The sequence below is a fragment of the Cervus canadensis genome, chromosome 21 (genome assembly GCF_019320065.1).
Source record: "Cervus canadensis isolate Bull #8, Minnesota chromosome 21, ASM1932006v1, whole genome shotgun sequence".
Classification (NCBI taxonomy): domain Eukaryota; kingdom Metazoa; phylum Chordata; class Mammalia; order Artiodactyla; family Cervidae; genus Cervus; species Cervus canadensis.
Genome location: NC_057406.1, coordinates 59657163 through 59683934, shown reverse-complemented (window position 1 = coordinate 59683934; position 26772 = coordinate 59657163). Strand labels below are relative to the sequence as shown.

Genomic DNA, 26772 nt, shown 5'->3' with positions numbered 1-26772 from the left:
CCAAGCCCACGTGCCCTAGAGCCAGTGCTCCGCAACAAGAGAAGCCACCACAATAAGCCCACGTGCTGCAAAGAAAAGTAGCCCCCACTCCCCCAGACTGGGGAGACGGCCCATGCAAAGCAACGAAGACCCAGAGCAACCAAAAATAATTTTTTTTAAATCAAAGAGATCTTAAAAGCCATATGAAAAAAGAAGCCTATGGCCCACAAGGGAACCCGCTTCATAAGGGTATCAGTACATTCTCAGCCCAAACCTTACAGACCACGAGAAAGTAGGAAGGTATACACAAAGGGATGGAAGGAGAAACTGCTGATGAACAGAACTTTATGCAGGAACGCCGTCCTTCAGAAATGAAGGAGAGACACAGGCTTTCCCAGACATAGAAACGCTGAGAGATCACCACCACCAGGCCTGCCTCACAAGGATGGCTGAGAGGCGTTTGCCAGGCTAAAGAGAGAGGATGCTCACTGGGATAAGGAAAGAGATTGGACCAACTCAGCAAGAAGAGAGGAGCGCCTTCAACAACTGGTGCTGAAACAACTGGATACCACACGCGAAAGAATGAGGCTGGACCCCTACCTCACACCATGCACAAAATTTAACTCTAAATGAAACACGGGTCTAGATCTAAGAGCTAGATGTATGAAACCCAGAAAAAAAACAAAGGAGAATGGCGAGCAATTATTAATGGGTAGAGGATTTCTTTGGGGGGATGATAAAAATTTGCTAAATTTAGACTGTGATAATTCCACAGCTCTGTGAAATCCTGAAAACCTCTGAATTGTATACTTTTAAATGACCGAATTTATAGTATGTGATGTATATTTCATTTGAGTCTGTTTTTTAAAAAAAAACTAAGCTATTTAAGAGTTTCCTTTCGTAGAATATGGTTTCTCCTTACGAATCCTTTATTCTGTTTCTTTAGGATGCTTTATCTGCAGCTGAACCAGCTTTGAGGAGACTCTTAGGCTGACTTACTCCATTGAGAGGCAGGAAAAGAGTGAGTACGAGAAAGTAACTCACTCATGAACAATGAAAGGAATGCTGTCCCTGCAGGATGAGGGAGTCTGAGGTATTTCAGATCCACACGTGGGCATCCAACACAAGGAGGGTTTCCTTCCTGTGCACTCAAGGGCCATCAGGCCCCCCTTCCCTCCACTCTCCTCTCTTCTGCTCCCTCCCCCTCATCCCTCCGAGATCTCCCCGTTCCCTCAGAGCACCAGGCCAGGGCCAGAGCAGGAGGACCGTCTTACATGGAATGTTGTACTTCTGCAGACAGTAGGCCAGCTCCTTGGGCTGCACCGCCTTCTGCCGGCCGTCCTGCATCTTCTCCAGCAGCAACAGCAGCTGGAAGGGGACACTCCTCCTCCGCTCCTCAGCTCCAGCTGGCACCGTTATCCTGCCGGGTGAGAAGAGCCACGAACCTCCCTGTCCCCGCTGTTCTCAACGCCAGGGCCACACTAGAGTCACCTGGGAGAACTTTCAAAAATCTCCATGTCCAGGCCACTCTGCAGATGGACCACATCAGGATTTCTGGGGGTGGGGCCCAGTTATCAAAATTTTTATTTCCCAGATGACTAAGATGTACAGACAAGGCTGAGGGCAGCCATGTCAGCAAATCAGCTATAGAGCGTCCTCTCGAGATGGGGCACCCTCTCCCGACCCTGCGTGAGAATCACACCAAGATGAAGGGCAAGAGCAGTAGGTCCTGGGTCCACAGCACACGCCCAGCCTGAAGCCCTTCAAAGGGAAACAGCAAGTAAGGTCTAGTCCTGGGAAGGACACAGGAAGGAACATCAGTGTATTCTGGCAATGATTTGTTTAATTACAGGCAATCTCCTGTGTCCATGAAACAGGAAAAGGAGGAAGATTAAGGCAGAAAAGAATGAGTGATAAGGTATATTATGTGAACATGCACACACTGGCATGGTGTTCCACTCAGTCACTGCTGGCTGAGCCTCAACACTTCTTGGCAGAACCCACTGAGAAGGGTTTTCACACTGTGTGTGTACTGTGTGTGCTATTTGAGAAAAATCAACAGACTCATGGACCCACCCACTGATACTATCTCAACTTCCTTTTAACCACATCAGTGGTTCTCAGTCTGGCTGCATTTTAGAATCATCTGGGGAGTTTTCTGGAAAGTGCGAAAGCTTGGGCCCCACCCTAGACACCCATCCAGACCCCAAGTGAAACCAAATATCTGGGATGGGATCGGCATTTCACATTTTTTTAAACTTCCCAGATGATTACAATGTATAGTCCAGATTGTACAAAACAAGATCTCTTCTCTGGCAGCTTTTGAAAGAAGACTTCTCAAAGTCCGAATAACTGTGAATAACTGAATAAACGACATCAAAAAACAATACACACATTTATCTGCCTTAAGAACGGTCTTACCTCTTCAGTATCTTGGCAAATCCCACGTTTCTAACCAGCACCTGGATCAAGGAGTTAAGACAGCATGTCTGTCCAATGTTGTGTAAACCGACTGGGCCTGCAAGGTGCAGACGGAAGATACTGAGAGAAAGGCCCTCCGTGGAACTCAACAAACACCAAACATTCTTCTCGGCCCTCATGAGGACGTGAAATCCTATGAAGGACTCTCAGGGGCACAAAGAATTCACTAAGGAGCTTGCAAACAAATTGGAAACGAGAAACACCAGCCTCTGAAAAGTGAGACAGCAGCCGAAGTCTCCACTGTCCAGGAAAGAGACAGGCCACAACGAGGGGCAGCCCTTGCTGTCAAACTGGTAACAGTGAAAAAAAAAAAAAAAAAAAAAACTGGTAACAGCGCAGCAGTAAAGGCAGAGGAAGAGAAAACTACGGACAGCACCTGAGGGAGCTCAGAGCCCCGCCCGGCAGCCCCCCCAGAGCTGGGCCAGGGTGGGCATCCACGGGGTCGGGGCAAGAGCACCCTCCCAGACAATCTATTCCAGACCCTGGTGCAAACGCCCTACCCAGGCCCTACCACACAGTGGGAGGAAATCAAGAGAAAGCTTGGGGGACCCACCTCATCTAAACTCACCTCAAGAGGCTACCAGCTACAGGGAACTTACATGGATGTGGGAAAACCAAGAGAGCCTTTCTCTGACCCACTAACCACCAACCTCCCCTTTCCCACCCACCCTGTGCTCAGCAGACCGTACAATGTGTCATTTAAGAGGAAGGGAGTCCACTTTCTCAAGAGTTCCTGGGGAAAGGGCTCTGGCGTACATGCTAGGGCAACAAGAACCAGGAATCTGGGCCAGCAGGGCCACGGATGTCCGCTCCCCACTCAGCAGAAGCCCCTGGTGCGCGGGATTAAAGCAGTCCCCATTTTCCCCAACAAGCCTATGTGCTCAGGAGCTCAATAGTCCCCACTTCACAGCTGCAGAAGTGGAGGCACAAGAGAGCAGGCCTCATGGACCACACAGCTCCACGGCTTCAGGGTCCAGTGGACAAGCAAAGCGTTTCTAAGCAGACAAAAGAGCAGAAGCGGGGCCTCGGCTGGAGGGCTTGGGTTTCCTCTGCCTTGTCCTTCTCAACGGGCTCTGCCGAGAAATGCAGAGACAGCCAGGACCAGCGGGGGTCCCGGCACATACCTACCCATCAGCGGTCGCTCCAAGGTCCCCGGGCCAATGGCAGCTGCAGGCGTCTTCAGGACTGCTCGACCTCACTTCCCAGAAGAGCTCTCATGAGCTGGCCTTGGGGGGCCCTCTGTGAAGAGGAGGAACGTCTGTGTGACCAGTTTTGACTTCCAAGGGCCAGTCTTAGAGGGTCAGTGTCTGGGGAGACCAGCCACAAAGCTCTAGGGAGAGAAATGACGACTCAGCGAGCACCGTCCCCGTGGTCCCTCGTCCCCACTGTCTCCTCATCAGGACCCACGGCCACAACCTCTCCCCCTACCTCCGGGCTCTCTATTCAGGCAAATGGCTCCACATTCACCAAGGGTCCAGGCCACACACTTGAGTCTCCCTGCTGCTCACTCCCAGGCCCAAACCATCCCTGGGGGCCATCAGCGCCACTGCCTGAAGGCTGTCCTCACGCTGGGGCCGAGGAAGCCTGTCCTGGCTCCTCGGTGGGGAAACCAGGGTGCTGTTGACGCCCCACGGGTGCCGTGCACAGGGCCATCCCAATACCTGACTCATTGTACCCTGATGTGGGAACAGCTGTGTTGCCTGTGGTGGGAGGTGGCGACACCCAGATTCTGGCAGGACAAAGCCCTTCCCCAGGCCGACGGGTGTTGGTGGTCGACAGCCCCCCACTGAGGCCCCCGAGGAATTCACCCCAATGAAGACAGCTGGCCCAGTCCCTCTCCAGGGGTTGGACAATGAGGCGCATGAGGGCCTTACCACCTGCCTGAAGGTGTGATAGCTCTGAAGGGTCACCCAGTCCCGAGCTCCCCTCAGGATCAGCTGAGGCCTCTGCTTCAGAGTCTGGCAGTTCGAGTCCCCCCTTTGCCCACCCTGCTGGGCTCACTTCTCCCTGCCCCCTACCCTGGTGTCTTCCCAAGGGTGCTCCCCAGCACACCTCTCGCACGATCATCTCAGCTGGGACGACACCATCAACGGAGGAGCAAGTCAATGGCAGGTCCTCAGTCTATTGAGGTTTCTTAGACAACACACACACACAGAGTATACACCCTTCTCAACAGGCTCCACCAAGAAATGCCACTCAGCCAGCACTGACTGGCAAATGTCCTTGGGAACCCAAACACCACGCCCATGTGTGCACAGTCACATAATAAACTTTAACACACATTCTTTTCTGCCCTGGGCTTTTTCCTTTTCCCCTTCCATGGTCACGGGTCATTGACAAGAGGCCTGTAATTTTGTTGCTCTATCAGCACACAAGAAAATTTGTGAAGCGCTTAAAATGACTTGGGAAAATTCTTGTTGTAACATGAGATAGAAAAAGCAGTACATTATCAACCATTTCACAATGATTCCTAATAAAGCAACAAAAACTATGGAATAGTCTGGTTGTTTTCAATTATTTACCATTACTTAAAAAAAAAAAAACACCACAGTGAATATCTTTAGGTATAAAACCTTTCTCTACGTATCTGATTTTTCCTCAGGCAAACCAAAGGTCAGAGATGCAACAAAACCACAGCATTAAAAGAGGTCATGTGAACCAGAACCCACTTCCTCCAGACAGCACAGACTTCAGCTACCTGTGTGTCCTCCCCCCTACCCCCCCGCCCCGGTATGCTTGGAATCTCAGGAGGAGTCTCGGAACAAGGTCACAAGCACCGTACCCTGTCCGTACCTGCCCAGAGTGCACACGGGTGTCTGCAGGGCACTGCCCAACACAGCGATCCAAGCACAAAGGTTCCCTTGTGTCTACAAGCAGGGTTGACATGGAAGTGTGATCCACGCCCAGGCCTCCCACAGCCTCCTGCCTTTTCATCTCACTGAGTTCTGCTGAAAGGGCTTCAGCTTTGCCGGCAGCTCAGGGCTCAGGCCTGCCCGGAGTCTAAGCTGAGGCCACAACCCATATTGTTTGTTCAAGCATTCCCTTTGTTGTTGTTTAGTCGCTCAGTCGTGTCCAACTCTTTGCGACCCCATGGACTGCGGCACGCCAGAATTCCCTGTTCTTTATCTTCCAGAGCTTGCGAAAACTCATGACCATTGTTTCCCTATCCCGGTGCAAATAAGTCTGTGGCTTTCTAACTTACCTGACCATCAGATACAACCAGTCGCTAAATCAATATTTGGGAGAGATTCTTAGAAATATAATTACAAGGTCACAGTGTACAAAGTTAAGGGTTTGGTTTTAAACATTTATTTGGCTGTGCTGGATCTTAGCTGTAACATGAGGGATCTCTTAGCTGCAGTCCTGACCAGGATTGAACCCAGGCCCCTTCATGGGGAACACAGAGTCTTATGCATATTCTTAACCACTGGACCACCAGGGAACTCCCCCTAAGGTTCTTAATAAACGTAGCTAAACACCTTGCACCCATCTGCACTTTAGCCACTGGCTGAGAGGCCCATCAGGACTCAGTGTTTAAATGAAGTGACCTAAATTCCCTGATGTTTACAAGGGCAAGTTTTGTGGGAAAAGTGGGTCTGGATCTGAGTTTATTATGGAGGAAAGGGTATGGTTTAAAATAAAGGACACCCTGGGGCAAGGCAGATGATGTGCAAAGAAGCCCAATGATTGGGGGAGGAGCATGTGGGAAGAGTGTGCAAAGGACTCTGAGCAAATCTGCATGGGTGAATCCAAGTCAGGACTGGAAAAAATGTAGAGTTGCAGCAATAGAAGTTTTATAAAAAGCTAAGTGGTCACTAGTGGTCAGGTAACTGCAAACCTTGACCATAATGAGATACCATTTTACACTGCTTAACTGGCATTGGTTAAGAATTCTGGGGACTCCCCTGGTGGTCCAGTGGTTAAGACTGTACTTCCAATGCAGGGGACATGGGTTCAATCCCTGGTCAGGGAAGATTCCCCACGCCACAGGACAACTAAGCCCATATGACACAATTATTGAGCCCATGCTCTAGGGCCAGCACTCCACAACTAGAGAAAGCCTGTGCACCACAACAAGGGCTCAATGCAGTAAAAAAAAAAAAAAAAAAATTCTGATTGAACCAAGTGTTGGAAAGAATGTAGATAAATAGGATCTCTTATACACCACTGGCGGGGCGGGGGGGTGTAAAATGGTACAATCACGTGGGAAAACAATTTGGCATCATCTAGTTTCCCTTAACTTCAACCCAAAAATTCTAAAGAGAAATTCTTACATGCGTCCCTGGAGACATATACAAGAATGCTCACATCAGACCTGTTTGTACAGCAAGAACGTGGAAACAATCCAAGCACTTGGCACAAAGGTCAGAAGAATGGGTACATGGGCTGTAATAAATTTACACAGTGAAATAATACTCCTTAGTTGCACCTGAGTGAACATGTCCCGAAAGGGTGAATCTTAGAAACAGTGCTGAGTCAAAAGACAATTCTTAGAAGATAATATATAATATTTCTTTTGTAATTCAAACTCAAGGAAAATGAGATATTACATTGTTCAGGCATCAATGGGCACGGGAGGTAAAACTTCTTAAATGGATAACTATGATCAAAAAGGCCATTACCTCCGACAGGAAAGCAGAGGGAAGAGACAAGCAGAAAGCATGTACTTGCCAGTAATGTTCCAGCTAGGGGAAAGGGGCTCATAAACGTTTATCATTCACTAGCTAATGAATTAATTGGAACTTGGAGTCCAGTATGAGGAGACAAGACACAGGCCTGAAGACACAGGGCTGACGCCGGCATGAAGGAGTCACTCACACTGCCCAGCCCAGCGGGGAACGCAGAGCGGACCGGCTGCTGACAAACCTGAATCACAGATCACTCCCAGGATTTTCCCCAAAGACACTCAGTTTAATTAATTTAATTAAGAAGAACCCTAACCTTAAAGGCAGGTTCCCTCAGAGCTCTGTCTCCAGCGAGAAAAGCAGAAGCCGAATCATGTGGGTGTGTCAGCCCTGTCCCCTAGAGGGACGCAGGGGAATGACCGGGTAGACAGAGGCTGAAGACAGACTGCAGAACAGAGTACCAAGTAGGCAGACCGGAGCCCACGCTGAAGAACAGATGGTAAAAGACAAAATACCAAACCCTAGATCTGACAGAAAGACCAGTCGCTCCCATCTACAGCCAGAGCTCTGGACGAAAGTGGCACTGTAGCCAGACGCACGCTAAACACTGCATGAAGACTTTCATTTTTCACATGGAGTAGGAAGTACCAGAGCATGGCTTCACTTCATTATTATTCAGCCAAGATCCATCCACTGCTTGGCCTCAGCCTTTGAGAGGCCAACCACCAGACGCCCTCCTCAGTGTCCCTTCTGGTGTCCCTGCACTGGCACATGATTAAATGGTCATTGTGGTCACCACCCAGGTGACCAGTGTAACAAAAAACGATGGTCACCTGGGTTAACTGTTAATATCTGAAGATCCAGTTGCAAACAATCCACACAACTTAGGGTAGAGAATCTCATATACTTTCTATGTTGAGACACTAAAGCATAATTTTCACTGCAAAAGAAAGATGCTGCAACAGTGAATGGTTTGGACCACTAATTATATGCATAAAATTATTTTAAAATATTAAAAAAGGAATGGAAATTGAAAATACATATAGTAAAGAGTGAATAAGTTTGCTAAATATCTTACAGAGGATATTATATCTTTTTTGGCTTTCAACTTTATGAAAATTTTTATTAGAATATAGCTGATTTACAAAGCTATGTTAGGCAATTTTATTAAATTTTAAAGTAATTTAGAATAACGGAGTTAGATTGTAACAATTCTACACTTTGCAAAATTGTTTGGTATGTCAGGCTTCTCATATTAAACAAAATAATCTTTAAGAATTGTATTTAAATTTTAATTATGTAATTCCAATTAAGTCACGAGTCTTTCAAGAAAAAAAAACTCATTTGCAGATTATTTTTTTTTTTTGCAAATACTCCAAATCTTGTGTAGATGAATTTAAACCAGAACATCAGTTTTACCAGTTATCATCAGGAGGAAAAATTCCAAAAATATCTACAAAAAATCAAGAATAAAACACTATTCAATCCAGGTGTAAGAAACAATATAAAAAAAATCTGAAAAGAAACCAAACACCCAAAACACAGTTTGTTCACACTTATCAAACTTCAGACATCACAGACTATACACATGAATCAAGCACACCGCTCTTTTTAAGATCTGGTCTACTTGTGGAGGTTAAAAATTCTTGTCTAAATGATGACTTTAGACAGTCACTCAATTCAATGGTTGGAAACCAAATGCTTGACTTTTGACAGTTACCTAAACTGTGAATCCTAAGGACGACCTGCTCTGGAAAATACGTTTCTAAAAACAAATTTTCTGAATTACATTCTGCTGTACACATCGAATAAACAGTGATCATTTTAAATGTGCTACTTCTATATCATATACACCAAGCATCTGAACAGGCAGAAACAACCAGAGCCTATTTTAAACAGCATGATGGGTTAATGGTGAGTCCAGTAAGATTCTCTCCTAAAAAGTTTGAAGAATATTTATAGACTGGAAAATCAGTTTTTTAAATGTCAATGTCATACAGTTGTCATCAACAGTGGAACAAACAAGATGAAAGCTATGAATGGTGTGGCGGTCACAGACATAGTCAGGGCTGGCTTGATGAGTACACAACCTGTGTAGCTACAAAGACACACTCAGAAGTGCCTGGTTTGGTTTAACACTCCCCTGTTGCAGTCTTGAAACTCCTCACAATTGTTTAATAAGGAGCCCCATATTCTTACTTTACTAGGGGACCCACAATTTATATAGCATGTCTGGCATACAGTGTTTTGTTCACACCCTTCAGTATGTGTCCAGGAGGTAACTACAGCACAGAAGAATGTAACAAGAAATCCTGGTCAGAGAAAGACAGCAAGACAGTTTTGCCGTCCTTCATCAGAGATTTTGGAATGGTTTTGTCACACACTTAATGTGAGATGTTCAAACACTATGGAATAGCAGACACTATGTGATTAAAAGGCTACTCAAACAATAACACACACACACACACACACACACGCCCTAACGCTGTAGTTTGCAGAACTTAGCACCTGCAGTTTGTTCACTGGAAACTACTGAAGAAGTAACCACACTAAAAGCCTTGTTGAGAATCCAAAGCTTCTCAGGGGACACCAGTTGTAAGATCCTCCCATTCTTCAACCCCAGCGATGTGCTGAAATTGGAGTGCATTTCAGCACAGGCGAGAGGCATACAGCCTCACCTCTAACCAAACATTGAGTTTAACACTCAGCCCTTTAGTGTTCTGCCAAAAGGTGTAAAAGCTTTTCTGAATATGTAGAAATTTCCAGTGTGTTTTCTCAATTAATGAATATTGAGAGTATAATTCTGATCTGAAGGGGAGGTTTTCTTTTGTTTTGCTAAAATATTGGCCACCACTTGTCTAACGTCTTGTCACTAGAAAGGCAGGTCTCTGGCCCAGTGGCATCAGCATCACCTGAAGTCTGTTAAAGAGGCAGGACTGGAATCTGCATTTGGACAAGATTCCCGGGTGAATGCGCCTCCAGGCACATTAAGGCTGAGAAGCTATTCTCAACAAGCACTGACCAAGTTCAGGCTGCAGGGGGCCGACCACTGGCACAGAGGCGTGCGTGCAGACCAGCCACCTTCAAGTCATTTCATGAAGACTGTTTTCAGTTCAGTTCCAGTATTGCTCTCCCTAAAGGGGCATGATTTCTCGGCTGTTTTATTCCCATTTAAGGCGTCAGCCGTGAGGATCTCATGGTGTCACCTGTGCAGACACAGACGAGGTGCAGAGCATCAGCTCCTCATCCACACACGGCCATGGGGAGTGGACAACCACAGTCAGCTTGGGCGCACACTCGGCAACGTGCACCACGACCTCAAAAACGACTTCAGAGGACAGCGGTCATTTCTGCAGCCCAGTACCCCACCTTTTCGTAGCAGACTCACTTTTTCTTTACGAAAACTCTCTGGACTTTCAGACTATGAAGACTGCGTGGAGCCCACACCCACTGCCTGGCTCAGAAGCCTGGCCTCACAGGGCTCATGGTGGCTGTTTCAGCAATGGTCACGGGACCCAATCAAGACTGAAAATAATCAGCCTTTAGACTTCTTAGATGAGATTTTAGGCCAGAAGATTGTAAATCAAACTATCTTTCCCACTACAGGAAGAAAAACCCCCAGCCAAGGAAAACAGCCAATGACAGGTAACAGAACCAAGAGATGGAGAAGGAGACAGAGTCCTGAGACAGCCAGCTAAGACTCTGGACCAACCTAGCCTCCAGATGCCTGCCCCCAGAGATCTCCACTCAGAATCCCCTCTGCTGTTTTTAAAATTAGCCTGAAATGGGTTCCTGACACTTTTAGCTGAAAGACTACTGATTAAAATGACTCTGCTCTGGGACTCTGGCTTTAAGAAACAGAGATATATACAAAGATCTATGTGAAGACTGTTCACCAAAATTCATTTTTACAGCCTATTTTCTTTCTGTATTTTACAAATTACATAGTATGGACACAATTTTATAAAACATAACTACACACACAGAGAAAAAATGACTGGGACAAAATATATCAAGAATGTCATTAAAGGGTAATTCCAATTGGTTACAAATCATTTTTGCCTTTCCCTGGATTATTTCCCTTAATTTCTTAATTTCCTATAATTAATATGATTTTAAATAAGCAATAAGTCATTTAAGGCATAAAGATATTAAAAGATTCAATATCTTTTAAGGGAGCCTTTGTTAACAATAGTGTTTTTATTCTAAGATCCAAAAAATTAGTGAATTAGGAATGAGAAGTTTTACAATTTTTTCTCAATCCTTTTATAAAAGGTGAAGGGAGGAGAACATAAGAAGCTCGGAAACAGCTAAATATAAGTGGCATAATTAACAGGCTCATGTTAAATGGCTCAGATAACAGTCTCTTTTCTTAGTAAATATTTTCTGTAGTCATAAACAGTTGTTCCTCTTACGAGGCTCAGCCTAGAAAAGTTAAACTGACAGAGAAATGATGGCAGTTGACAATTCCATGAGCAAAACCTAGGACTTTGAGACCACATCAAAGGAAATCTGATGAAATAGTAGGAAGGGATCAGCCTGTTTTCCAGAGACATTACTCTGCAGTCTGCCAGACCTTGAAAATAAGACAGTAAAACCCAGTGGAGGTATCATCTGGAGAGGTGAGAGGCCAGATCCCAAAGGGCAACAGAGAAAGGCAAGAAACTTCAGAGCTAGTCACAGAGGAGACAGGTAGGTGGGGCAAAAAAGAGAGGAAAGTGAAACTTAAAGATCTGAGAAGGATGGGGAAAATGAGCCAAGCAGGTGGTGATGGGGGAAAGGAGAATGGATATATTTTGAGGAATATTTATATTTTAAGGATGCTGAATTTTCAAATTCAATGCATGACTGAAAAATGGGCTCCAACACAAGATTCTTAGGGCAGTGAGACTATTCTGTCTGATACATGGTAGATACATGTCATTATACATTTGTCAAAATTCATAGAATGCACAAAACAATGAACCCTAATGTAAAGCACAGACTTCGGATGATAACCACCTACGTTTATAAGTTGTAACAAACTGTTTACAGTGGAGGAGGCTGGAGGGGCAGGAGGTATACAGGAACTCTGTGTACTCAATTTCGCTGTGAACCTAAAATTGCTCTGAAAAATACTCTCTTATTTAACAAAATTTTAGGTTCCAAAGAACAAAACTAACTTAACCCACTCTTCCTAAAATTTTTACTCTTATAAATGGGAGATGTGAAGGACAGAAACAGCTGGCTTAGACTGGCCACCACTGTAGCCACAGAAACAACCGGAGACTTCAGAGAAACAGCGTAAGACACGATGCAGGAAACCTGGGCTGCCCCGGGCTCTAACTGGCTCTTCACTCACTACTAGACTCTCTGCAAGGAAAACCAACTCCATCTTTAAATGCCCAAAGAAGAACAAAACCTACATGCCTGGAATGTGATACAAGCCTCACAGTCCAAATCCAACCCATCATGGCAACAGATTCAGATCTCATATTTCATGTCTGTGTGTGCTTTTCCAGTAACGGTAATGCGCTGGGCACACAGACTGAAACACTCCAGATGAAACCTCTTTGCAAGCTCATCACCATATTTAATATAAAGGCATCCATACTGTGCAACGAATTTTTATTGGTTAAAAAAATAAATAAAAAGTTGGGTTTTTTTTTTTCCCCCAGTTCCTTGATAGAGATCCAAAAACCAGGAAGGAGCTGTGTACCTGTTAGCTGATGGCCTGTCTGGTTCCTATGAGCACAGCAGACCTCCTAAATGTCCAAGCTGAAGCCCCCACCTCACCCTCACAGTGTAACACCAAATGGAAAGTATGTGTCAGTCATGTCTGACACTTTTGTGACACCATGGACTGTAGCCCACCAGGTTCCTAGGTCCATGGAATGCTCCAGGTGAGAATACTGGAGTGAGTTGCCATTTCCTTCTCCAGGGGATCTTCCCAACCCAGGGATCAAACCCAGGTCTCCCGTATGGCAGGCAGATTCTTCACCATCTGAGCCACCAAAAAGAAATGTTTTAAATATTTGCCCCTATATCAATGATTTCAAAGTATAGCTACCTCAATGCTGTAAAAAGCATGAAAGTAAAGGCTGTGCTTTAATTTTCAAAACACTCTAAGTCCAGATTTTCAGGGGTCATAGAATAGAGTTTTAGGTTTAAAGGTCTAAATTCAGACTAAAATATTCTGATTTGCACAATTTAACAAAATCTTTAAAATTTCTCAGTTTGTATGCCCACTGACCCAGCAATTCTACTTATAGGAACTCTCCACAAATATGCTTATATATTCGCACAATTGTGACTATGAACGATACTTATGCTGTATCATCTACACCAGTAAAAACGGTAAAGAACCTAAATGTCGGGGCGGGGCGGGGAGGGGGGAGGGGGGATCGGGATGGGGAATACATGTAACTCCATGGCTGATTCATGTCAATGTATAACAAAACCCACTGCAATGTTGCGAAGTAATTAGCCTCCAACTAATAAAAATAACTGAAAAAAAAAAGAACCTAAATGTCCACGGAGTGTTTAAATAGACAGATGTACCTCTCATATTTTTCACCAGTTCTTAAAATGAGGTGGACCTACCGTATCTCTTGCCATGGAAAGATGTCCATAATATACTGTTGGGGGGGGCGGGGGGGCGGTGGAGGAAGCAAACTTACAGAGCAGTTTTGAAGAGGTGTACATATAAAAATTGCTGGCATAGTACCCAATAAAATGATAGCGAGTTGAGGATTAAAAGAAACCTTATTTCTATCTCACAGATTTGTCTGCATTTTTTGCAATTTTTTTTTTACAAACTTAGACAGTTTTGCAATTTCTTCTTTAATTAAAGTCATGCAAAAAGTCTAAATCAGTACATCAGCGTGGGAAAACTGCATCGATCCAATACACCTATTAACGAATACAGACCATTATTATAATCCGCCAAGCCCAAATAAATCCCTTAAGTAGCCACGAGGCAACGAGCAGAGAGAGCCTCGCCTTATCTTCCCTGGAGACAAAGTCTGCAGTAAGTAAGTACCACCAAACTTGCCCTAAGAGCCGCGATGCGTCAGACCCGCGCTGCCAAGTCGAAAGCGGGGGAAGCTCAGCCAGTGTCCGGCCCTCCAGGAGGCTGCGGGGCTGGCGCGGCGGGCGAGGCCCGGTCCGTCCACCTCGGTCCCCTCGTCCGTCGCCGCGCCCCTGTCCTCGCCTCGGTCCCCGAGACTCCCTACTCACCTCGGTTCCCTACTTCTGGCCCTCTGGGTCCCCGCGCACCGCGCGCCCTAACGCCAGCACCTCTGTCCCCGCCCACGCCCCCGTCCCGCCCCGTCCCCGCCCCCGCCCTGCCGCAGGGCTTTCGTTTCCTGCGAACTGAAAGCGAAACTCAGCGGAGGAGGCGCAGTTGAGCGCCGAGTCGGAGCCTCCGCCGCTGGTTACGCGTTTAAACGTGCAGCGCCGTTTGCAGAACGAAGCCTAAGCTCGTTCCTAGAATAAGCTCTTGTTTGGAAATTTTAAGATCTCCGTAATCATTCGGAGGTGCTTTACAATCGTTTGACATTTCTTAATACACGTGGCAGCATTTTTTTTTTTCTTTCTTGAAGCGATGATGTTATTTCTTTTTTTGTTTTTTGTTTTTTTTGTTTGTTTGTTTTTGTTGTTGTTTGTAATTTCTTAAGTTGGGTATCTTAAAATTCGATGGCTTGTAGATTCGGTGACAAACGGTAGAGAGATACGGGTACGAAGCTCGCTGTCCTCTGGTGCCCGTGGGGCGGCGCGGGGGCGGGGACAGGGAACCCGTTGTGACACAGTGCTGGTGGGGAAAAGAAAGTGAACTGACTGTTCCACCTTAGAACGTCTCGTACACTGGGTCCCTGAGAAATTCCAAGTTCCCTAAAGTGAAGTCGCTCAGTCGTGTCCGACTCTTTGGGATCCCATGAACTGTAGCCTACCAGGCTTCTCCACCCATGGGATTTTCCAGGCAAGAATACTGGATTGGGTTGCCATTTCCTTCTCCAGGAGATCTTCCTGACTCAGGGATTGAGCCCGGGTCTCCCACATTATAGGCAGTCGCTTTACCGTCTGAGCCACCAGGAAAGTCGCTACTAAGCTCTAAACCTAATTAAGTCTATATGACAGGTTCCTAATAGAGGCCCCATTTTTATTTGTTTTATAGGCGAAAATACTAATTTTCAGAGAGGCTAAGTGGGTCTTCCTGGGTGGTCCAGTGGTTAAGATTTCCCCTTCCAAAGCACTGCAGATGGTGACTGCAACCATGAAATTAAAAGAGGCTTACTCCTTGGAAGGAAAGTTATGACCAACCTAGACAGCATATTAAAAAGCAGAGACATTACTTTGCCAACAAAGGTCCATCTAGTCAAGGCTATAGTTTTTCCACTGGTCAGGTATGGATGTGAGAGTTGGACTATAAAGAAAGCTGAGCACTGAAGAATTGATGCCTTTGAACTGTGGTGTTGGAGAAGACTCTTGAGAGTCCCTTGGACTGTGAGGGGATCCAACCAGTCCATCCTAAAGGAGATCAATCCTGGGTGTTTATTGGAAGGACTGATGAAGCTGAAACTCCAATACTTTGGCCACCTGATGGGAAGAGCTGACTCATTGGAAAAGACCCTGATGCTGGGAAAGATTGAGGGCAGGAGGAAAACGGGCTGACAGAGGATGAGATGGTTGGATGGCATCACCGACTCAATGGACATGGGTTTGGGTGGACTCCAGGAGTTGGTGATGGACAGGGAGGCCTGGCGTGCTGCGGTTCATGGGGTTGCAAAGAGTCAGACACGACTGAGCGACTGGACTGAACTGAACTGAACTTCCAATGCAGAGGGTCTAGTTTGGTTCCTGGTCTCCCTGGTTAGGGAGCTAAGATCCCACATGCTTCACGGCCAAAACACCAAAATACGAAACATAAACAATAAAACATTAAAAATGGCCCACATCCAAAAAAAAAAAAAAATCTTTAAAAAAAGAGGCTAAGTGACTTGCCTAAAGTCACAAGATTACAAGGGCTGTGGCCAGGATTCCAGAGGGGTCTTAACCTTAATTCCCACTGCCACACCTTCATATGAAATGCCAGGTCGCTGAAACTAGAGGATCACCAGAGGGGCATGCAGAGAAGTTAAGGTTCAAGGACAAATTGACAACTTGCAGTTCAGTTCAGTTCAATCACTCAGTCGTATCTGACTCTGCCAACCCATGGACTGCCTGTCCACCACCACCTCCCGGAGTTTACTCAAACTCAGGTCCATTGACTTGGTGATGCCATCCAACCACCTCATCCTCTGTCATCCTATTCTCCTCCCACCTTCAATCTTTCCCAGCATCAGGGTCTTTTCCAATGAGTCAGCTCTTCACATCAGGTGGCCAAACTGTTGCAGTTTCAATTTCAGCATCAGACCTTCCAATGAACATTCAAGACTGATTTCCTTTAGGATGGACTGGTTGGATCTCCTTGCTGTCCAAGTGACTCTCAGAGTCTTCTCCAACACCACAGTTCAAAAGCATCAATTCTTCAGCACTCAGCTTTCTTTATAGTCCAACTCTCACACCCATACACAACTACTGGAAAAACCATAGCCTTGACTAGACGGACCTTTGTTGGCAAAGTAATGTCTCTGCTTTTTAATAAGCTGTCTAGATTGCTCATAACTTTTCTTCCAAGGAGCAAGCATCTTTAAATTTCATGACTGCAGTCACCATCTTTAGTGATTTTGGAGCCCAAAGAAATAAAGTCTGTCACTGTTTCTACTTTTTCCCCATCTATTTGCTATGAAGTGATGGAACTGGATGCCATGATTTTAGTTTTCTGAATGTTGAGCTTTAAGCCAGCTTTTTCACTCTCCTCTTTCACTTTTTTTTTTTTCTCTTTCACTTTTATCACAGGACTCTTTAGTTCTTCTTTGCTTTCTGCCATAAGGGTGGTGTCATCTGCATATCTGAGGTTATTGATATTTCTCCCAGCAATCTTGATTCCAGCTTGTGCTTCCTCCAGCCCAGTGTTTCTCATGATGTACTCTGAATATAAGTTAAATAAGCAGGGTCACAACATACAGCCTTGGTGTATTCCTTTCCCACTTCAGAGCCAGTCTGTTGTTCCATGTCCAGTTTGAACTGTTGCCTCTTGGCCTGCATACAGATTTCTCAGGAGGCAGGTCAGGTGGTGTGATATTCCCATCTGTTGAAGAATTTTCCACAGTTTGTTGTGATCCACACAGTCAAAGGCTTTGGCATAGTCAATAAAGCAGAAGTAGATATTTTTCTGGAACTCTCTTGCTTTTTTTGATGATCCAACAGATGTTGGCAATTTGATCTGTGGTCCCTCTGCCTTTTCTAAATCCAGTTTGAACATCTGGAAGTTCATGGTTCACGTACTGTTGAAGCCTGGCTTGGAGAATTTTGAGCATTACTTTGCTAACATGTGAGATGAGTGCAATTGTGCAGTAGTTTGAGCATTCTTTGGTATCTCATTTCTTTGGGATTGGAATGAAAACTGACCTTTTCCAGTCCTGGGGCCACTGCTGAGTTTTCCAGATGTGCTGGCATATTGAGTACAGCACTTTCACAGCATCAGCTTTTAGGATTTGAAATAGCTCAACTGCAATTCCATCACCTCCACTAGCTTTGTCCATAGTGATGCTTCCTAAGGCCCACTTGACTTCACATTCCAGGATGTCTGGCTCTAGGTGAATGATCACACCATCATGATTATCGGGGTTGTGAAGATCTTTTTTGTACAGTTCTTCTGTGTATTCTTGCCACCTCTTCATAATATCTTCTCCTTCTGTTAGGTCCATACCATTTCTGTCCTTTATTGAGCCCATCTTTGCATGAAATGTTCCCTTGGTATATCTAATTTTCTTGAAGAGATCTCTAGTCTTTCCCATTCTATTGTTCTCCTGTATCTCTTTGCACTGATCACTGAGGAAGGCTTTCTTATCTCTCCTTGCTATTCTTTGGACTCTGCATTCAAATGGGTATATCTTTCCTTTTCTCCTTTGCTTTTAGCTTCTCTTCTTTTCACAGCTATTTGTAAGGCCTCCTCAGACAACCATTTAGCTTTTTTGCATTTCTTTTTCTTGGGGATGGTCTTGATCCCTGTCTCCTGAACAATGTCACAGACCTCCATCCATAGTTCATCAAGCACTCTATCAGATCTAGTCCCTTAAATCTATTTCTCACTTCCATTGTATAATCATAAGGGATTTGATTTAGGTCATACCTGAATGACCTACTGGTTTCCCCTACTTTCTTCAATTTAAGTCTGAATTTGGCAATAAGAAGTTCATGATCTGAGCCACAGTCAGCTCCTGGTCTTGTTTTTGCTGACTGTATAGAGCTTCTCCATCTTTGGCTGCAAAGAATATAATCATTCTATTTTGGTGTTGGTGATCTGGTGATGTCCATGTGTGGAGTCTTCTCTTGTATTGTTGGAAGAGGGTGTTTGCTATGACCAGTGCGTTATTTTCAACATATTCAATATTCAAACTTCACCAGTTATCCCAGTATTGTCCTTTTTATCAACTCTTTTCCAATACAGAATCTAAGTCATAATCTCCTTCATTTAGGTTTTTTATTATTAAACTTTTTATTTTGAGACAATTGTAAGAAATCATGCAGAGAGATTCAAGTTTTCCCATCTAGTAGGACTGTGGCACATATTGAAGGGGAAATTTAAAATTTTTACATAACCTCCTTCTCCTCTGCCTCTGTAGCTGTTTGCCCCTTGCAAAGGCTAGATCACGTAGGTCACGTAGTCTCAGAAAGTGGGGTCTTGCAGTACTAGGAACTGGAGTTTATCTCACTCACCCTTGTCCTGCTCTTTGCAATCACCCAGCACCTGCAAATCTGCTTAATCATGCCTGTCCAGGCCAGGCATTCCCCTTCCCACCTTGACTGCTGTTCCCATGCATGCGAAACTCCTTAGTTTAAACCAGCCTATTAACAATTAGTGTTGCCCACTATAGTCTATAAAAATTCTGTAATCCCTTTGTCCGGGGCTCAGAGCTTGGAGTGTTAACTCCTGTGGGCCTGCCAGTGTAATAAACCTGAGTTCTCCAGCTCTCTGAGTGTGGTGCTTGGTTTCTCAAGTACTGGTTTCTGCAACAATATCATGACCAGGACGTTGACATCGATGCAGCCAATGTTCATGCAGAACATGTCCATGGACTCAAGCATCCCATAGGTCACCCTTCATAGACACACTTACTTCCTCCCCCCACCCCCCCACCTCAACCTCTGCCAAATACTAATGTGTTCGTCATTTGTATAACTTAGTCATTCCAAAAATATTATGTAGGGTAATTCCCTACCAGTCCAGTGCTTAGGACTCTGTGCTTCCAATGCAGGGCACATGGGTTCAATCCCTGGTGGGGGAAAACTGAGATCCTGTGAACCTCAGGTGTGGCCAAAAAACCCAGAATGCTATCCAAATGAAATCACACAGCATGTAATCTTTGGAGGTTGGCCTTTTTCACTCCGCTTAACGCTCTAGAAAATCATCCAGGTTGTTGAATGTATCAGTAGTTTGTGTCTTTTTATTTTAGTGGACCACAGTTGGTTTATCCATTCATCTGTTGTAGAATATCTGGGTTATTTTCAGTTTCTATCTATTACAAATAAAGGTACTATTAACAATTTTTTGGGAGTTTTTTGTGTGGACCTAAGTTTTTCTTTTCCTGGCATAATGTCCAGAAGAGCAATTTCTAGTATAATGATACATGCTTAATTTTTTAAAAAATTGTCAAAATCTTTTACAGACTATACCATTTTACATCTCCACCAGCAGTATGTAAGTGATCCAGTTTTCATGCATCTCTGCCAACACTTAGTGTTGTCACTATTTTTCATTTCAGCCATTCTGATAGGTTTATAGTAATATCAATCACTGGTTTTTCATCTAGTTTTAATGTCTCTAGATTCCTTTCCTCTGGAGTTGACTTTTTATTGTCCTATATGATATTGGCCTTTTAAAAAAAAGTATAGGCTTCTTGTTTCCCAAAATGTTCTTTAATCTGGGTTTATCAGCTTGCTTCCTACTGATAGGATTTGGGTTCCGTGTGATTGACAGCCATGCTGTGTACATGATGTATCCTCTGTGTCCTTAGTCAGAGGCCATCCAATGACCATTGTTCTTGCTCTTGGTGAGGATAACATCCATCCCAGGTTAAGAGGATGCCCACCAGATTTCTCCACTGTAAAGGTAATCCCCCTTTAATTAATGAGTAATCTGAGGAGAGATGCTTTGAGAACATGTAAATATTCTTTAACCCATGAGAACTATAAAAACTGCACACAAACACTCCATCCAAACCCCTGAACAAAGAAGCTTGATTAAAAAAAAAAATAGAGTGGAGGTGAGGGCATGGGGGGTGGGGGGGTGGGAGGCAGAGCAGAGAGACGAGATCAAACCTTAACATAGCCTCTGGCAGCAAAGCCACATCCTTGGGACACCCAGCCCTCTTTTGAGTTCTTGCCTGAAAAAGCCTCAAGGCTGTCAAAATAATTTACTGTTTGTTCTAACTGATACCAGGTGGTACGCCCTAGTTTCTCAGAGTATTTATTCAAAAGGGTTTATAATTGAGAATCCTTTCTGTCCCTTGGAGATGTATCCATACCTCCTTCAACTCAGGAGTGTCTTCCTCAAGGACCTGAGAGGTCTCAAGGACCTCTGAGACATGGACCTCTATCCCCAGTCTCTGTGGGGACAGAACCCTCCCTGGGAGCCCTGCCAGCAGCAGACGCAGCTGATCACATTTACAGGCCACTGTCTGTGACTTTTCACTTGAGCCTCCTCCCCAACCCCACCCCCCGTTCTCTCCTTGAAACACCCAGTCACCTCTGTGCCAATTAGAATGGAGTTCAGCTCTTTCCCTTACTGTCAGTGGTTACCAAATAAAATCTGTTTTCACTGCTCAAACTAATAGCTGCCTTTATCTTTGAATCCCTAATGATTCTGCCGTGGTTCTTCTATGTTTGTTAGTTGGCATTCTGCTAAAAATGAGGGCTTTCCCTTCTCCTCCTTCTCTTTGCTTTTCTGTTTCTTCGGATGCAAAAATTCGTTTATATCCAATGTGTACTTTCTTTGTCAATTTTGGTGCTCAGTTGGCCAGTAGGAGCTTTGTCAAACTGACTCCTGTGTCTTTATGACATGTTTCCCATCATTTTTTGAGCACTTCTTTACCTTCTGGCCCAAGATATTCCAGGATCATCTTGTATTAATACTTTTCTGACAGCCCTGAAATCAGCCAGTTCTCCAGTGAGTCATAATTCCTTTTAGAGGGGGATGGTATTTAGAAACCAGGATACAAGCACTAGATGTTCTCAATGCTATGGCATGCCATTGGTTCTGAGTTCTTTCAATGGCAGAGCTAAGAAAACAAAATCGAGGACTTTCCTGGTGGTCAAGGGGTTAAGCCTTTGCCTTCCAGGGCAGGGGGTACAGGCTTGATCCCTGGTCAGGGAGCTAAGATCCCACATGCCTCTCGGACAAAAAAAACAAACCATAAAAACAGAAACAATATTTTAACAAATTCAACAAACACTTTAAAAATGGTCCATATGAAGAAAAATCTAAAAAAAAAAAAAAAATCCAAAGGAGCAAACGTGAGTTCATATTGAAGACTCCAAATCTGAAATATGATCCACTGTTACAGAGTTGTTCTGTGCTCTATCCCATTTCATAGTTGTGTATTCCATCTTCTACTGAGAACTTTGGCTCCCACTAGCATCAATCTATTTATTTCTTTGCTTAATCTGAGAACACACAGTGGGAGTTTCAGAATAGCTACGCTGTTTACCAATGGCAAACTTACTAAATTCAAGTCATTTTTTTCTGTTCTTTATATCTTTACACAGAAGATATATAATCAAAATATTGTGTTCATTTCCATGGATTGAATATTTTTTCTTCTACGTGGTTGTGGTATTCATTTGATACACAGTTTAATGTATTTATTTCCAGTGAAGTAGTTTCAGGATTCCATTGGCGTCCCAGGTGACTCTGCTATGCCTGAGAGTACAGGAAAATAGAACAAGATCACCATCAAAAATGACAAGGGCTCTTTGAGCAAAGGAAACGCTAAGCATATGGTCCAAGGGCTTAGAAGGACAAAGCTGTATATGAGAAGAGGAAACAAGATGTATTCCAGAAATTCACTTGAATTCTGAGCATTCTATAAGAAAGCAAAGACTGAAGATGACAGACTTGAAGGCAAGATCAAAGATGAGGACAAATAGAAGATTCTGGACAAGTATAATGAAATCTTCAACTGGTTCAATAAGAATCCAGCTGCAGAAAAGGAGGAATTTAAACACTGGCAGAAAGAACTGGAGAAACTCTGCCACCTCATCATTACCAAGTGGTGCCAGGTGCAAGAGGCATGCCAGGAGGAATGCCCAGGGCTTCCACGGTGAGGGAGCGCCTCCTCCGGGCCCACCTTTGAGGGTGAGAGGCCTAGCTGAGCATAAACCCGTTAGCATTGTTCCACAGTAAAAGAACACAGTTAAGGAGCCACATTTACAGCAAATTCAGTGACAGTCATTAAGGCTGAGTTACTATTCTGAATTACTGGCTTTCTTATTACTCAGGGAATATGTGCACAGGGGAAGGAAATAACATTGCACACTGTTAACACTGTGTTGTAAAATGCTGTGTATTAAAATCTGTATTTAAAGTCAACGCACCAAAAAAAGAAAAGCTTATTAAAAAAGAAAAACTTGTTTGGTCATGTCAAAGGTTCAAAAGGAAAAGAAAAAAAATCGCTGTGTGAGCTCAACAGAAGACGACAGAAGAAAGAATTGGTGAATTTGAAGATTGAGCAATATAAATTATCTAATGCTAGCTGCAGAGAGAAAATAGACTGAAAAATACTAACAGAGTCTCTCTCAGTGGCTTGTGATTGTTTAGTCATTAAGTCATGTCCAACTCTTTGCAACCCTGTGGACTGCAGCGTGCCAGGCTTCCCTGTCCTTCACTATCTTCCAGAGTTTGCTCAAACTATTGAGTTGGTGTCTATTGAGTTGGTGATATCTAATTTTCTCATCCTCTGCCATCCCCTTCTCTTCCTGCCCTCAGTCTTTCCCAGCATCAGGGTCTTTCCAATGAGTTGGCTCTTCAAATCAGTTGCCCAAAGTATTGGAGCTTCAGCTTCAGCATCTGTCCTTTAATGAATATTCAGGACTGATCTCCTTTAGGATTGACTGGTTTGATCTCCTTGCAGCCCAAGGGACTCTCAAGAGTCTTCTTCAACACTATAGTTCCTTGGCACTCAGGCTTCCTTAGGTTCCAACTCTCACAATTTGCATATGACTAGTGGGAAAGCCATAGTTTTGCCTCTAGGGACCTTTGATGGCAAAGGTGGTACTATTAATATAATGAAAGATCTAACATTTGTGTCATTGAGCTCCAAAAAAGAAGAAAGTGTGAGAGTGAAAACTATTCAAAGATATGACAAGTTAAATATTTCCCAAATTTGTCAAAAGATATAAACCTGCAGATTCAAGTAACTGAGTGGACTCCCAAGATTAGGCCAAAGAAATCTACATCAATATACATTGTAATCAAACTTCTAAAGACAAAAGAAGAAAATAATCTTGAAAACAGCAAGACAGAAATAACACCATATCTAAGGGTTTTCCTTGGTGGTCCAGTGGCTAAGACTCCAGGTTCCCAATGCAGGGGGTCTGGGTTCCATCCCTCGTCAGAGAACTAGATCCCATATGCGGAAACTAAGAGTTCAAATGCTGAAACTGAAAGATTCCAAATGCTGCAACTAAGACTCAGAACACCCAAACAAAATAATAAATAAAAATAAATATTTTTAAAAGTAATATTAAACATAATTATGAGGGAGAGTAAAAAAGACTTAAAGGAATGTAAGTTTTCTACATTTCATTTAAACTGGTAAAATGTCAACACCAGCAGACTGTGATACCAGTTTAATGTAATACCTAGAGCAACTGCTAGAGAATATACACAAGGAGATACACTCTAAATCACTACAGATAAATCAAAACGGAATTCTAAAAAGGGTACAAATGACCCATAGGAAGGCAAGAGAAAGAAAATAGAAAAACAAAGGACATTAAAAAGGGGGGGATAACAAAAATTAAATGGTAGCTATAAGCCCTAACATACTAATAATTACATTAAATGTTTATGATCTAAATACATAACTAATTTATGTAATTGGTAATTAAAAACAGATTGAGTGGCTTTTCAAAAAATAAATCAATAATATACTGCATTTAAGAAACTCACTTTAGGAAATTCCCTGGTGGTCCAGTGATTAGGAATCACCACTTTCACTTCAGGGCCCTGGGTTCAATCCCTGGTCAGGGAACTAACCCATGGCCATGCATCCCTGGCCAAGCTGCAAGCATGGCCAAAAAAACAAAGAAGAAACTGACTTCAAATATAATGATATCATGTATAATACTGCTTACATGTGGAATCTAGAAAAATAGTAGAGATGAGCTTATTTGGAAAGCAGAAATAGAGTCACAGATGTAGGAAAAAAAAACTTATGGTTACCAAGGGGGGAAGTGGGGGCAGGGGTGGGATGAATTGGGAGATTGGAATCGACACATATATACACTACTGTGTGTAAAACAAATAACTAATGAGAACCTGCTGTAGAGCACAGAGAACTCTGCTCGGTGACCTGTGGTGTCCTAAGTCGGAAGGAGATCCAAAACAGAGGGGAGATATGCATACACAAAGCTGATTCACTTCGCTATACAGTAGAAACTGACACAGCAGTGCAAAGCAAATACACTCCAATAAAAATTAATTTTAAAAATACAATGATATAGATAGGTTGATAGTAAGACTACAAAATATATTCCATGCAAACAATAATCAAAAGTAAGCAGCAGGGGCTATATTAATATCAGATTTTAGAGCAAAGAAAATTATGAGGAACAGAAAGGAATATTATATAATGATAAAAGGATCATTGATTATGTTAAAGCCTTTAACTGTGTGGATCACAACAACCTGTGGAAAATTCTTAAAGAGATGGGAATACCAGACCACCTTACCTACCTCCTGAGAACCCCGTATGCAGGTCAAGAAGCAAGAGTTAGAACCGGACATGAAACAACAGACTGGCTCCAAATTGGGAAAGGAGTAGACCAAGGCTGTATATTATCACCCTGCTTATTTAACTTATATGCAGAGTACATCATGAGAAATACCAGGCTGGATGAAGCACAAGCTGGAATCAAGATTGCTGGGAGAAATATCAATACCCTCAGTTATGCAGATAGTACCACTCTAATGGCAGAAAGTGAAGAGGAACTATAAAGCCTCTTGATGAAGGTGAAAGAGGAGAGTGAAAAAGCTGGCTTAAAATGAAACATTCAAAAAATTAAGATCATGGCATCTGGTCCCATTATTTCATGGCAAATAGATGGGGGGAAAATGGAAACAGTAACAGACTTTATTTTGGGGGGTTCCAAATCACTGCAGATGGTGACTGCAGCCATGAAATTAAAAGATGCTTGCTCCTTGGAAGAAAAGCTATGACAAACCTAGATAGCATATTAGAAAACAGAGACATCACTTTGCTAACAAAAGTCTCTATAGTCAAAGTTATGGTTTTTCCAGTAGTCTTGTGAGAGGGATGACTATAAGGAAGTCTGGGTGCTGAAGAATTGATGTTTCCAAATTGTGGTGCTGGAGAAGACTCTTGAGAGTCCCTTGCACAGCAAGGAAGTCAAACTAGTTAATCTTAAAGGAAATCAACCCTGAATGTTCATTGGAAGGATTGATGCTGAAGCTGAAGCGCCAATATATTGGCCACCTGATTCGAAGAGCTGACTCATTGGAAAAGACCCTGATGCTGGGAAAGAGTGAAGGCAGGAGGAGAAGAGAGAGACAGGATGAGATGGTTGGATGACATCATTGATTCAATGGGCATCAGTTTGTGCAAATTCCAGGAGACAGTGAAGGACAGGGAAGCCTGGCATGCTGTTGTTCATGGGCTCAAAGAGTTGGACATGACTGAGTGAACAATAACAACAAAAAGGAACACTCGATCAAGAAGACCGAGAAATACTAAATGTGTATGCACCCAAAAGTCCAGATGCCAAATTTCTAAAGCAAAAACGGATAGAATTAAAAGGAGAAATAGACAAATCCATGTTTATAGTTTGAGATTTCTCTCAGTAATTGATAAAACAGCTAAACAGGAAATCAGCAAGTACAACAGAAAAACTCTACAATGACACCAACCAATGGGATCTAATCAATATTCACAGAACATTTTATCCATCAACAGCAGAATACTTCTTCATATGCACAAGACAGACCACCTCAGGCCACTGGCACAACATACCAAGCTTGTTGGACATACTAGCAGTACTGGGATAGAAATTTATAGTACTAAACACCCACATTAGAAAAGAAGGGAACTCTCAGATCAGTAAGCAAACCTTGCACCACAAGAAACCATAAAAAAAGAGAGAGATGCCATATGACCCAGCAATCCAGCAATCCCACTTCTGGGCATACACACTGAGGAAACCAGATCTGAAAGAGACACGTGCACCCCAATGTTCATCGCAGCACTGTTTATAATAGCCAGGACATGGAAGCAACCTAGATGCCCATCAGCAGATGAATGGATAAGGAAGCTGTGGTACATATACACCATGGAATATTACTCAGCCGTTAAAAAGAATTCATTTG

The 26772-nt window shown here is 43.6% G+C and overlaps 1 protein-coding gene across 3 annotated transcripts in view; it reads right to left on the bottom strand.

Annotated features, from left to right (window-relative positions):
• LOC122423793 (ubl carboxyl-terminal hydrolase 18-like) overlaps positions 1 to 14398 on the bottom strand; it is a 30866-nt gene extending 16468 nt beyond the window's left edge. Inside the window, exons 1-4 of one of the 3 annotated variants that reach the window (XM_043441178.1) lie at positions 14304 to 14398; positions 3589 to 3699; positions 2401 to 2497; positions 1254 to 1399 (exon numbers count right to left, since the gene is read on the bottom strand). In XM_043441178.1, coding sequence (XP_043297113.1) covers positions 1254 to 1399; positions 2401 to 2497; positions 3589 to 3592 — 247 coding nt within the window. In that variant the 5' untranslated portion in view covers positions 3593 to 3699; positions 14304 to 14398. The other 2 variants (XM_043441179.1, XM_043441181.1) reach the window with 2 other exon arrangements.
• Between the last annotated feature and the right edge of the window lie 12374 nt (positions 14399 to 26772).